This window comes from Haliotis rufescens, unplaced genomic scaffold (genome assembly GCF_023055435.1).
Source record: "Haliotis rufescens isolate VD_foot unplaced genomic scaffold, xgHalRufe1.0.p SCAF_8, whole genome shotgun sequence".
Lineage (NCBI taxonomy): Eukaryota > Metazoa > Mollusca > Gastropoda > Lepetellida > Haliotidae > Haliotis > Haliotis rufescens.
The window spans coordinates 52,354,166-52,368,553 of NW_025964372.1; the positions used below are offsets into that span (position 1 = coordinate 52,354,166).

Below are 14,388 nucleotides of genomic sequence, written 5' to 3' on the forward strand. Positions count from 1 at the left end.
TCACAAAACACACATCGTGAACATTTCTACAACCTAGTTGAGTCCATGTTGCCTGCGTGTGACATGCGCTGTGTCAATTGAGACATTCGACCAGATAAGATCACACATCTGTGGCGTTATCGGCAATTGGAGCACACTCCCCGATGTAACCTATCCTCTGTGGTTGGATGAATGTGTTGTGAGTGAGGTCACGGTCTGTCGACCTCGTAATCCGATGAGCGCCCGGTATTTGAGGTGATCCTTCTGTGGGGAGAAGACAAGCGACAAGATTGACCTGTGTTTTATCTGACTGATTAATTGTGAGGGAGTTGCGACGCTGGAGGGTTCCTCTCATTGAGATGTTGGTGGTCCATGTTGCTGTTTTCTGCTGTGATTTCATGAAGTGTTGAAGGTTGGTATTCCTCATGGTAGTTTCTGTGAGGAAAATGGCTCGCAGAATTACCATTGCTTTCCTAGATGTTAATGTCAGACAGGAATGTGTGATGAAGATATTAAGAGGATTTTCACATTAGCTTTGTGAATATGTAAGATTAACATTAACTATCTTTTTTTATCAACTTGTTATGATGTTTTCAATATGATTGTGTGGTCGTGTGAATGTTGATTGTGTAAATGTTCTTGATGTGTGATGTGCGCTTAGGAGCCAGAATCTCCACAGGGAGACAAACATGATGTATTTGGGACCTATTCTGACCCAGAATCTCCACAGGGAGACAAGCATGAGGCACTAGGGACCTATTCTGACCCAGAATCTCCACAGGGAGACAAGCATGAGGCACTGGGGACCTATTCTGACCCAGAATCTCCACAGGGAGACAAGCATGAGGCACTGGGGACCTATTCTGACCCAGAATCTCCACAGGGAGACAAGCATGAGGTACTGGGGACCTATTCTGACCCAGAATCCCCACAGGGAGACAAGCATGAGGTACTGGGGACCTATTCTGACCCAGAATCTCCACAGGGAGACAAGCATGATGTACTGGGGACCTATTCTGACCCAGAATCCCCACAAGGAGACAAGCATGAGGTACTGGGGACCTATTCTGACCCAGAATACCCACAGGGAGACAAGCATGAGGTACTGGGGACCTATTCTGACCCAGAATCCCACGGGGAGACAAGCATGAGGTACTGGGGACCTATTCTGACCCAGAATCCCACGGGGAGACAAGCATGAGGTACTGGGGACCTATTCTGACCCAGAATCCCACGAGGAGACAAGCATGAGGTACTGGGGACCTATTCTGACCCAGAATCCCACAGGGAGACAAGCATGAGGTACTGGGGACCTATTCTGACCCAGAATCCCACGGGGAGACAAGCATGAGGTACTGGGGACCTATTCTGACCCAGAATCCCACGGGGAGACAAGCATGATGTACTGGGGACCTATTCTGACCCAGAATACCCACTGTGTTTATAATGTGCTTTCAATCTGGAGCAACATTCTGGAAACATATTGATCTGTTAATATTGCATAAAAAAGATCAGTCAACAAATTATATTAATATTACATGAGAGGGATCAGAGCCAGGGATTGAGCACGCTGAGCTGATATTGTGTATTGTGGTGCCGTGTCAATGTCCGGCAGTCATTAACTCTTTAGTTGACACACGTTACACAGAAGTAGGCTGTGTGTGTGAAGTGATTGTCACCTGCAGTGGACACAGTCGGCCATTAAGTCATCAGTGACACACTGTTACCGGGATAAGCCGGTGGGCTGGACCAGTCTTTCTTTGCAGGGGTTTTCGAGGTGTGAGATACGCCCTGGTAACACTGTTCATGTTATATCATCTCATAAAGAAATATTTCATTTACTAACTTTTTGTTTGTACTCAGCCACAAGTTATGTTTATCAATCAATATAATTTTGTTCAGAATGTAGCCCTCTTGGTCCATAATTCTCAGCCCCAAGCAGTTTATGTGATAAATAATACTTCATTATCGTAATTGCCATTACAAATGTGTTTAAACGAAATTCAACATACTGCTAACCTCTCAGCAGTAACCTGTCCCGAGTGATTACATTACATAACATATTAAGAGTAGCCACAGTCAAACAATCCATCTCTATTTTGTTTCTTATTGAAGACTGCTTGGGGGTTTCACTGAAGTGGTAATCATTTGAGACCTGCATTACTTCTGGCTTTCCTCCCACATCAAGGTTACATGCAGTGTTATAACTGGAATACTGTTAAAAGTGGTGTTAAACCCAACTCACTCAGTCACTTATTGTGGGGTAACCTAGTGGTTAAAGCGTTCGCTCGTCACGTCGAAGACCCGAGTTCGATCCCCAACATGGGTACAATGTGTGAAGCCCATTTCTGGTGTCCCTGCTGTGATATTGCTGGAATATTGCTAAAAGTGGCGTAAAGCCTCACTCACTCACTCACTCACTCACTCACTCACTCACTCACTCACTCACTCACTCACTAGTAGTAATTAGTGTAGTAATTATGAATTACAGGATTAATTAGGGAAGTAATAAGTACGCAAGGCAGTTGAAGCTTGGAACACCATGATCACTGTGTTATGTAAGGTTGATTGTTGTGACGGATGACTTCCCCCATAAGTGAGTTAAGACCTCTGTTGTGAGGGGATGCATATGGTCAGTGTACAGGCAGTAATCTGCTTAGGAACCATATGGCCACTGGCTACACAGACAGGCATTACCAGCTGGGGGACGCTTGTTATAGTATTAAACCCTGATCACACATTGGGGGATCACAGACCTGGGCACGGAATACACGAGGCAGGCTGAGTGACTGGACGACCGTAGGAGGAGTGTCGGAGATGGAACTGACAGATGTAGGTGTGTAGGAATGCCTGTGTTTCTGTAGGTGAGACTGAGCTGGAGATCTCACACCAGTCATTGTGGTAGGGCACCTGTTACTCTCCAGGATCACATCACTGAGGGGTGATGGTGGTTGTTGACTAGACAGATGTGAGAGATACATGTGTCACCGCTCTCCACTTCCTGTAACCTGTAAGAAGACTCATCCCCCTATCGATTAATGATATGTGCGAAAATAGAACAAACCAATCAGAATGTGCGTATGACTTCAAGTACCTCGGTCAAGGAACCCCTCAGGAATAAGTTTTTGATATATGTCTTGCATCTCAATATATACCTAACATACAGTTAAATGTGTTCAAGCATGCTGTATAATGCCGTAAGTCCCGGTGTGTTTTAGATAGAATCTGAAATGTATATGATATATTGGGAAAATATATGTGAATCATTACACAATTCTTGACAATTATGACATTTCTTTTAGCTATGTCCGTTGCAAAAATGGCCACGAGAGGGGCACGAGTCACTGTGCGGCTTGTCCTGGAATAACATGAGTTTGTCACGAATTGTTTTATGTAGTGTTTTTGAGGGGAGGAGTGTTGAGGAATGTCTGTGAGCAACATATACACCGCATGTACCTCACACTGTACATCGACTTCCGTGAAAGATGTTTTGATGCATGGTGAGTGACAGGAAAGTGATACCTTGTAGTCCACAGGTTTATAATATAAACACAAAAACTGATATTTATTGATATGACACTCTGTATGAGTTTGTATGTATATATTTATTCATGATGAAAGAAACCTTTTCTACATACATTGAATCAGAATTTTTAGAAGGGAATGAGACAATTTCCTTGTGACATTTGCTATCTAAAGAGATTATTCTTTCTGACAGACAACATAACATTGTTATCAAGCTGAGGACAATTTGGTTTTTGTCTTGTTGAAGTTCATGACAGAGGTTATAGTCTGTCTGTCAGTTTGGGGGGCACGGGTGGCCCAATCGTCTAAGGCGCCGCATTTCGCTGTGCAGAGTTGCATCCTTTGGGCACGTCAGAAACCTATGATTGTGGGTTCGAATCTCGGTTCGCCCTGATTATGTTTCTAGGTTTGTCAGCACCATACACTAATGACTGATATAACTTTTTTATATCAGTCACTAGTGACTGATAACTTGATCTATCGTCACTGATTAACTTGTTTGATAGGCATTACTTAGAAGTTGACGGATGACAAGATAGACACAATATTTTTATGGATAACAACAGTATTAAAGAAGTTGTTATCCATAAAAATATTGTGTCTATCTTGTCGTCACTGATTAATTCCAGTATTTCATTCATATGTATATATTAAAACTGGAATACCGTTAAAAGCGGCGTTAAACTCACTCACTCACTCACTCACTCACTCACTCACTCACTCACTCACTGTCATTTTTTCTGTCTGTGAGTGAGTGATTGGACAGAGACTATAGTGTGTCTGTGAGTGAGTGAGTGGACAGAGACTAGTGTGTCTGTGAGTGGGTGAGTGAGTGAGTGGACAGAGGCTATAGTGTGTCTGTGAGTGAGTGAGTGAGTGAGTGGATAGAGACTATAGTGTGTCTGTGAGTGGGTGAGTGAGTGAGTGGATAGAGACTATAGTGTGTCTGTGAGTGGGTGAGTGAGTGAGTGGACAGAGACTATAGTGTGTCTGTGAGTGAGTGAGTGGACAGAGACTAGTGTGTCTGTGAGTGGGTGAGTGAGTGAGTGGATAGAGACTATAGTGTGTCTGTGAGTGAGTGAGTGGACAGAGACTATAGTGTGTCTGTGAGTGAGTGAGTGATTGGACAGAGGCTATAGTGTGTCTGTGAGTGAGTGAGTGAGTGGACAGAGGCTATAGTGTGTCTGTGAGTGAGTGAGTGAGTGGACAGAGACTATAGTGTGTCTGTGAGTGAGTGAGTGGACAGAGACTATAGTGTGTCTGTGAGTGAGTGAGTGGACAGAGACTAGTGTGTCTGTGAGTGGGTGAGTGAGTGAGTGGATAGAGACTATAGTGTGTCTGTGAGTGAGTGAGTGGACAGAGACTAGTGTGTCTGTGAGTGGGTGAGTGAGTGAGTGGATAGAGACTATAGTGTGTCTGTGAGTGAGTGAGTGGACAGAGACTAGTGTGTCTGTGAGTGAGTGAGTGGACAGAGACTAGTGTGTCTGTGAGTGGGTGAGTGAGTGAGTGGATAGAGACTATAGTGTGTCTGTGAGTGAGTGAGTGAGTGGACAGAGGCTATAGTGTGTCTGTGAGTGAGTGAGTGGACAGAGGCTATAGTGTGTCTGTGAGTGAGTGAGTGGACAGAGACTATAGTGTGTCTGTGAGTGAGTGAGTGGACAGAGGCTATAGTGTGTCTGTGAGTGAGTGAGTGGACAGAGGCTATAGTGTGTCTGTGAGTGAGTGAGTGGACAGAGGCTATAGTGTGTCTGTGAGTGAGTGAGTGGACAGAGGCTATAGTGTGTCTGTGAGTGAGTGAGTGGACAGAGGCTATAGTGTGTCTGTGAGTGAGTGAGTGGACAGAGACTAGTGTGTCTGTGAGTGGGTGAGTGAGTGAGTGGATAGAGACTATAGTGTGTCTGTGAGTGAGTGAGTGATTGGACAGAGACTATAGTGTGTCTGTGAGTGAGTGAGTGAGTGGACAGAGACTATTGGGTAGGGGGTGGGGGTTCGGCGGGCCACTTGTTGTCTCCAGGTGTGGAGGGTAACCTTGTGATCTTGTGTCAGGGTTGGAGTGCCACCAGTTGGGGGTGATGCTGATCTTTTGGGTGGTTTATGATCACCGACTTCTGGGGGGGCTGTGTCATGTGAGAAAGAGATAAGCTGGTGCATGGATCACCATTAAGCCAGGCAGATCCTCCTACATACCTCTGTGGACTGCATGTTCCTGATGGCGTGTTGGAGGGTCTTACTCCCACATGCCTGTAAATTGATTGTACCACGATAAATACAAATACTGGTCAACACAATGCACAGCAATTCAACAGACTGAAGAAGATGTTTGTGGGATGAGTGCACAGGTCTGTTGTGGATCTCTAGGGAGAGGGGGTTGTGGACAAGTATCAGGGATGAGTGCACCGGTCTGTTATGGATCTTTAGGGAGAGTGGGTTGTGGGCAGGGGTCAGGGATGAGTGCACCAGTCTGTTGTGGATCTTTAGGGAGAGTGGGTTGTGGACAAGTATCAGAGATGAGTGCACAGGTCTCTTGTGGATCTCTAGGGAGAGTGGGCTGTGGACAGGGGTGAGGAATGAGTGCACAGGTCTGTTGTGTATCTCTAGGGAGAGTGGGTTGATGACAAGTATCAGGGATGAGTGCACAGGTCTGTTGTGGATCTTTAGGGAGAGTGGGTTGTGGGCAGGGGTCAGGGATGAGTGCACAGGTCTGTTGTGGATCTTTAGGGAGAGTGGGTTGTGGACAAGGGTCAGGGATGAGTGCACCAGTCCGTTGTTGATCTTTGGGGAGAGTGGGTTGTGGACAGGGGTGAGGAATGAGTGCACAGGTCTGTTGTGGATCTTTAGGGAGAGTGGGTTGTGAACAGGGGTCAGGGATGAGTGCACCGGTCTGTTGTGGATCTTTAGGGAGAGTGGGTTGTGGACAAGGGTCAGCGATGTGTACAGGTCTGTCGCTGATCTTTGGGAAGAGTGGGTTGTGGACAAGGGTCAGGGATGAGTGCACCGGTCTGTTGTGGATCTTTAGGGAGAGTGGGTTGTGGACAAGTGTCAGGGATCAGTGCACCGGTCTGTTGTGTATCTTTAGGGAGAGTGGGTTGTGGACAAGTATCAGGGATGAGTGCACAGGTCTGTTGCTGATCTTTGGGGAGAGTGGGTTGTGGACAGGGGTCAGTGATGAGTTCTCTGGACTGTTGTGGATCTTAGCTTTTGTATGTGGTGGTTTATAGAGTAGGTGGGAAAATATCATCGACATTTCAGGTTTATTTGTGTGTTTTGTCCAATATTTTTCTGAATATGAACTGTGATCATTCAGCTTGTCTCATAGGCCTTTCTATTTACTTGTGTATCTGGAACACAAACATTTGGATGAATAATGCTCTTCAGAATACTATTTTTCCATTTATCTCTATGCTAGGATTATCTGAATCTGTAAACCAATTTTTATAAAAGCCTTGAAAATGTTGATGATCCACAGCGTGTCCCTTAACCCAATACATTCATGTCAAGAAGTTAATTATATTCATAGAGCACTTACAGCCACCGTTGTGTTGAAGAATGGACAATTTGGTTGGTAATCCTAGCCCAGTGAACAATATAGTGTAGCCATTAGACGTAATCTGTCACCGACTTCACTCACAAACAAGGGGGACTTCAGAGCTGGGATTGACTTTGGGACTTTATGGGCCTCAAGAACTTGATATAAATTGTAGGATATGCAGAGAACTGGCTGGGGTAATCTGTGGAGATGTATCTCACAATAAGCTGGTAGCCAGCCATAGTGTTCCTCAGTGTCACAACCTGTCCGTCACGATGCCGGCATCCCGCTCTGATGGGGGCCATTGTAGCTGTAAGCAGGTGCTTGTGTTGGCTTTACCTGATCATGGTAATTAACTCTGACAATCTGGGGACTTATTGTGGATACAGGTCTGTAATTTACAACCTGTCTGAAGGCAACTCCAGCAAGTTATGTGGTATGTGATTGGACAAGGGCAGAGCCTTTTGTCAGTTCATATCACAAGGGTGCTATTTTATTATGAAGCTTCAACAAACCAGAGTAAAAACATTGTTTGAATTTATATTTGTTTGCCTTAATGCTCTCTCTTGGATGGATTCAAAAAGTAAAAAGAGGCAACTACAAAGACAATATCTGTTTACTTTTGGGGTAAATATTTTATTAAATGCTTTTTCACTTTTGAAAATTAGGAAAAAAGTCAGGAGGTTCTTGCCATAAGCATAATGTTATGAATTTAGTATTCAGGGTGTCCCCAGATACTCAGGATTTAGTGGGACCCAAACTTAACTCAGCAGCTTATGTTGTAGAAATAGTAAAAAACATGCATCATAAATATATACAGGAATACGTAAGGTAGGGCTTAATCTGCTTTTCATGTAAGGTCAGTGTGTGAGGAGGGTTGGCACCCAGTGTGTGAGGAGGGATGGCAGCCAGCGTGTGGAGGGATGGCAGCCAGTGTGTGAGGAGAGTGGGCAGCCAGTGTGTGAAGAGAGTCGGCACCCAGTGTGTGAGGAGAGTCGGCACCCAGTGTGTGAGGAGAGTCGGCACCCAGTGTGTGAGGAGGGTCGGCACCCAGTGTGTGAGGAGAGTCGGCAGCCAGTGTGTGAGGAGGGTCGGCAGCCAGTGTGTGAGGAGAGTCGGCACCCAGTGTGTGAGGAGAGTCGGCACCCAGTGTGTGAGGAGAGTCGGCACCCAGTGTGTGAGGAGAGTCGGCAGCCAGTGTGTGAGGAGGGTCTGCACCCAGTGTGTGAGGAGAGCCGGCAGCCAGTGTGTGAGGAGAGTCCGCAGCCAGTGTGTGAGGAGAGTCGGCAGCCAGTGTGTGAAGAGGGTCGGCAGCCAGTGTGTGAGGAGAGTCAGCAGCCAGTGTGTGAGGAGAGTCGGCACCCAGGGTGTGACGAGAGTCGGCAGCCAGTGTGAGGAGAGTCGGCAGCCAGTGTGTGACGAGGGTCGGCACCCAGTGTGTGAGGAGAGTCGGCACCCAGTGTGTGAAGAGAGTCAGCAGCCAGTGTGTGACGAGGGTCGGCAGCCAGTGTGTGAGGAAAGTCGGCAGTCAGTGTGTGAGGAGAGTCAGCAGCCAGTGTGTGACGAGGGTCGGCACCCAGTGTGTGAGGAGAGTCGGCACCCAGTGTGTGAAGAGAGTCAGCAGCCAGTGTGTGACTGGGTCGGCAGCCAGTGTGTGAGGAGAGTCGGCAGCCAGTGTGTGACGAGGGTCGGCAGCCAGTGTGTGAGGAGGGTCGGCAGCCAGTGTGTGAGGAGAGTCAGCAGCCAGTGTGTGAGGAGGGTCTGCACCCAGTGTGTGAGGAGGGTCGGCACCCAGTGTGTGAGGAGAGTCAGCAGCCAGTGTGTGACGAGAGTCCGCAGCCAGTGTGTGAGGAGAGTCGGCAGCCAGTGTGTGAAGAGGGTCGGCAGCCAGTGTGTGAGGAGAGTCAGCAGCCAGTGTGTGAGGAGAGTCGGCACCCAGGGTGTGACGAGAGTCGGCAGCCAGTGTGAGGAGAGTCGGCAGCCAGTGTGTGACGAGGGTCGGCACCCAGTGTGTGAGGAGAGTCGGCACCCAGTGTGTGAAGAGAGTCAGCAGCCAGTGTGTGACGAGGGTCGGCAGCCAGTGTGTGAGGAAAGTCGGCAGTCAGTGTGTGAGGAGAGTCAGCAGCCAGTGTGTGACGAGGGTCGGCACCCAGTGTGTGAGGAGAGTCGGCACCCAGTGTGTGAAGAGAGTCAGCAGCCAGTGTGTGACCGGGTCGGCAGCCAGTGTGTGAGGAGAGTCGGCAGCCAGTGTGTGACGAGGGTCGGCAGCCAGTGTGTGAGGAGGGTCGGCAGCCAGTGTGTGAGGAGAGTCAGCAGCCAGTGTGTGAGGAGGGTCTGCACCCAGTGTGTGAGGAGGGTCGGCACCCAGTGTGTGAGGAGAGTCAGCAGCCAGTGTGTGACGAGAGTCGGCACCCAGTGTGTGACGAGAGTCGGCACCCAGTGTGTGACGAGGGTCGGCACCCAGTGTGTGAGGAGAGTCGGCAGCCAGTGTGTGAAGAGAGTCATCAGCCAGTGTGTGAGGAGAGTCGGCAGCCAGTGTGTGAGGAGAGTCGGCAGCCAGTGTGAGGAGAGTCGGCAGCCAGTGTGTGATGAGAGTCGGCAGCCAGTGTGTGAGGAGAGTCAGCAGCCAGTGTGTGAGGAGGGTCGGCAGCCAGTGTGTGACGAGGGTCGGCAGCCAGTGTGTGAGGAGAGTCGGCAGCCAGTGTGTGAGGAGAGTCGGCAGCCAGTGTGTGAGGAGGGTCGGCAGCCAGTGTGTGACGAGGGTCGGCAGCCAGTGTGTGACGAGGGTCAGCAGCCAGTGTGTGAGGAGAGTCGGCAGCCAGTGTGTGACGAGGGTCGGCAGCCAGTGTGTGAGGAGGGTCGGCAGCCAGTGTGTGAGGAGAGTCGGCACCCAGTGTGTGAAGAGAGTCAGCAGCCAGTGTGTGACGAGGGTCGGCAGCCAGTGTGTGAGGAGAGTCGGCACCCAGTGTGTGAAGAGAGTCAGCAGCCAGAGTGTGACAAGGGTCGGCACCCAGTGTGTGAGGAGAGTCGGCACCCAGTGTGTGAAGAGAGTCAGCAGCCAGTGTGTGAGGAGGGTCGGCACCCAGTGTGTGAGGAGAGTCGGCACCCAGTGTGTGAAGAGAGTCAGCAGCCAGTGTGTGACAAGGGTCGGCAGCCAGTGTGTGAGGAGAGTCGGCAGCCAGTGTGTGACGAGGGTCGGCAGCCAGTGTGTGAGGAGGGTCGGCAGCCAGTGTGTGAGGAGAGTCAGCAGCCAGTGTGTGACGAGAGTCGGCACCCAGTGTGTGACAAGGGTCGGCACCCAGTGTGTGAGGAGAGTCGGCAGCCAGTGTGTGAAGAGAGTCGGCAGCCAGTGTGTGAGGAGAGTCGGCAGCCAGTGTGTGAGGAGAGTCGGCAGCCAGTGTGAGGAGAGTCGGCAGCCAGTGTGTGAGGAGGGTCGGCAGCCAGTGTGTGACGAGGGTCGGCAGCCAGTGTGTGAGGAGGGTCGGCAGCCAGTGTGTGAGGAGGGTCGGCACCCAGTGTGTGAGGAGGGTCGGCAGCCAGTGTGTGACGAGGGTCGGCAGCCAGTGTGGGACGAGAGTCGGCAGCCAGTGTGTGAGGAGAGTCGGCACCCAGTGTGTGACGAGGGTCGGCAGCCAGTGTGTGAGGAGAGTCGGCACCCAGCTTGTGGAGAGAGTCAGCACCCAGTGTGTGAGGAGGGTCGGCAGCCAGTGTGTGATGAGAGTCAGTACCAGATTAAGCCAGCTGATGTTTGACTTCTTCCACCTCCATTTAATCCCTGGCCCTTCCTCATTAGCGTGTTTGTTTGAAGGTTGGGGGTGGTATGTTAAGCTGATTTCACACTCACTGACCTCGGTCATGGAAAACATTTGCAGGGATGTTCTTTTCCAATTTGTGTGATTCATCCTCGAGGGTTTAACCAAAGTGGTCAATGTCTAAGATCTGCATCACTTTAGGCTTTCTCCCACATCAAGCTGACACACTGTGATTCAACTTAATAACTGTTGAATGCAGCATTCACTCATTCACTCCCTCCCAGTTCACCAGATGTAGCTGTGCCGTACAGTGATGTGTTCTCATTTTGAGGACAATATGTTCCACTATCATCAAGGCTATTAAGATATACTTTCTAAGGAAAGACATCATCTAGAATCTTTAAAAGAAAAGAAAAGTTTTCTTTGAGCTTCTGGACATAATGTAAGTACATTTTGAGACCAAGTCAAGCTTGACATGATATTACCCTTTGAAACTACAGCAGCATGTGGAAGGTGATCATCCCTCTCAAAAGGTGGGGGAAACATGAGGCACCTTGACTTGTAGACTCCCCATGGAGCTGAGAAAGGAATATGAAATCTCACAGATCCATTGACTTGGGTAACCTTAATGTAATGCTGTGAGCATGCATCAGTATTTGTATTTGACATATTACAAACTGATCAGTTATCATCATCATCATTATTCTTACCGTGGTTACAGTGATGTGCAGCCCGACCGGTCCGGGGCGTTCCTGACGGAGCTGGGGGCAGTGCAAGCCTTGAGGCAGCAGTTGCAGGAGGGGGTTGAGAGGAACAACAACCTCCGTGTCGTCCTCGAGCACCAGATCACCGGACCAGCGCCAGCACCAGCTCCTGGACACTCCACCACAGGTAGGTTGCAGAGGCAGTGCTAGTGTACAGTGTTACTGTCGCTGGAGTTAGAAAAGGTGGCAGTTAAAATGAATCGATCAGCTTCTTTCGTTGGGTGATCGTCCCCCATTGGCGTAGAACATTGCTCATAATATCTATCACTGGTTCTACACAGGCTGCAGTGATATGGCTAGAATATTGCTGACTGTGCCGTTAAAAACAAAAAAAACATATCAGTTATTGCTGTAGTTTCTCATGTTGTCTTATGGCTATATGTCATTGGTTCCCCATTGTTTTTAGACCATCGCTATACATCATCAACTACTGAAGAACGGCACCACACCGACAACAGGCATCCCAGCCCCATCTGGGATGATGGTGGTAGTTCTCTGAGGTCAAGGTCACAGTTTGTGGATGCCCAGACATCGCCTGTCCGCAACGGGCCTAGTCCTGGGGAGAGTGGTTACCATGATCTAACAGACACTCACTCATCACCATTCCGCCGAGTCAGCAAGCATGACCAGGCAGTGTCCGCTTCTCCAGACATAGACAACAATGATGTGCAGACTTCAACAACAGGAAGGGATCTCCTGCCAGAAGGGCAGACAAGCTTGGGTCCCGGCATCAGCCAGTGTGTAGGGACATCCCCCTGGCCAGACTATCGCAGTGTTCAGACATCACCTCATTGTCCTTTCAGCACACAGAACAAATCTACATTGACATCACCACATGCAACATATCAGAGTGTTCAAACTTCACCGTTAGCCCCCAACAGGACCTTGTCTCCGGGAACCAGAAGGTTATCATCAGGGTCAGAGAGCAACCTACCAGTCCACCGATCTCCGTTATCCTACAACGATGTTCAAACATCACCCATTGCCTCGTTGAACAATTCTGTGTCCCCAACCGGAGTCATACCAACCACAGGAGCTTCTGGTATTGATTCAGAGTCTTTGTCCAAAATGTCGTCATCAATGTTGCGAAAGTTGGTTCAGCAGCTGCAGGAGGATTTGGTGGGTGCCCTGAAACAGAACCATGACCTCCAGGGGCAGGTGTTCGGGGAGTGCGAGACGCGCGAGATCCCAGGACGCAATGAGGCCGACCCAACCGTCGCCGACTTCCAGCAGATGCAGCAGCAGATAGATGAGCTGAGGTCATCATTGGACAGGAGGGACAAGGAGAATGAGGTACTCCGATCTCATCTAGGCCTGGATCAGGACACTCGGGTTGATTCCCGGGATTTGCCCTACATGCATGACCTTCAAAATGAGATGCACAAACTGAGGGCACAACTGAAGGAGGTTGTCCATGCTAATGAACTTCTCAAGAAGCAGATTAACATCAGTAGTCAGACAGATGACTACCCAGCAGGGTTCAACCCAAGTTTGATCATTGATATGGCAAGGGAGCTTGAGGCATTGAAATCTGAGCTTGAAAATTCCAGAAAGGTTATAGCAGAGCAGAAGAAAGTGACATTTGATACAAATGGAGTGAAATCTTCCAGGATTCCTAGTTGGAATGATGATGCTTGTCCTTCTGGATTAGGAATTATTGATGGAGCGTCAAACTCCAGTGGTATGGGATCGGGGATATCCCACAGTAGCAGCAGCAGCCAGTCAGCCAAGAACCAATGTAGAAAGGGCTCTCAGATTCCTCGGCCGAAGAACCTACAACCAGTGATGTCTAACGCCACCCACGAGAATCATCCTGTGATCCTGCAGAGGCAGCTCCAGGATGCCACCGACCACATCAAGCAGCTGGAGAAGACTCTGGCTGCCACGGAGGAAACGGTCAGGTACCAGTCTCAGAAAGTGAAGTACTACCGGGGACTGCTGAAGGATGCAGGTATTGTGCCCCTGCAGGATTCCCGGTCACAGAGCGAGACCTGCCTCACCCGGCTGTCTGGGAACAAGTCATGGAGAGGCTCAGTTGAGAACCTTGCTTCTAGAAACTGTCAGGATGGTTTGAGTCCTGTGAGGAACCTAAGCCTGGAGTCTATAAAGGACTATGGCAACACGGACAATGTGTTTGAGTTGAAGCATCAGATCAAGGACATGCAGGAGAAGCTGGAAAAGTCCCTGGGGCTGAGTCACAGATACAACAGCATCAGTGCATTAGGCAGCAGCAGCGAGAGACTTGCCAGTCCGGCCAGGCGGTCCTTGTCTCCTTCGCTGGGGAAGTTCCGCACTCAGTCGACAGACAACATCACTCAGCTGTGTCAGATGTCTGGAAGTCTGGAGAAGCTTCAGAGACAAGTCTGGAGTCTGGAGTCTGAGCTCCAGGAAAGCAAGAAGCTCAATTCGGATCTGCAGTTGAGGTTAAAGGAATTACAAAACTCACAACCAGGCAAAGGTCTTGACAGTGATCGCAACCGACAGCCCAGCCTCGCTGATCGGGGTTCATCTCCGATGTCAAACATGGGAAACCATCCCTCTTCTCAACTGGGTGACAACATTCCAGCCTTGAAGGCTTACCCAGGGGATGACTACAAGCATGAGATCGCATCGCTCCGTAAGCAGCTGCAGGACAGTCAGAATGTCAACACGCTGCTCAGGGACGAGCTGGAGGAGCTGAGCCACTTCCTGTCGGAGCTAATGGTGCAGGACCAAAGTGGACACAACTCCGATGTTGGACTGGCTGACATCAACAGCATTCGGTCCAAGCTCAATCAAAGTCTGGATGTCTTGAGGACTACAAACTCTGACAGTAAGTAATGTTATAGAGGGCTGTTTCGGG

At 49.3% G+C, this 14,388-nt stretch overlaps 1 protein-coding gene across 8 annotated transcripts in view; it reads left to right on the forward strand.

Moving 5' to 3' along the window:
* LOC124145574 (interaptin-like) overlaps positions 1–14,388 on the forward strand; it is a 126,452-nt gene that overhangs the window by 85,755 nt on the left and 26,309 nt on the right. For all 8 annotated transcript variants that reach the window (XM_048389252.1, XM_048389253.1, XM_048389257.1 and 5 more), the window contains 2 exons: positions 11,504–11,673; positions 11,953–14,358. In XM_048389252.1, the coding sequence (XP_048245209.1) occupies positions 11,504–11,673; positions 11,953–14,358 (2,576 nt within the window). The remainder of the gene's footprint in view (positions 1–11,503; positions 11,674–11,952; positions 14,359–14,388) is intronic.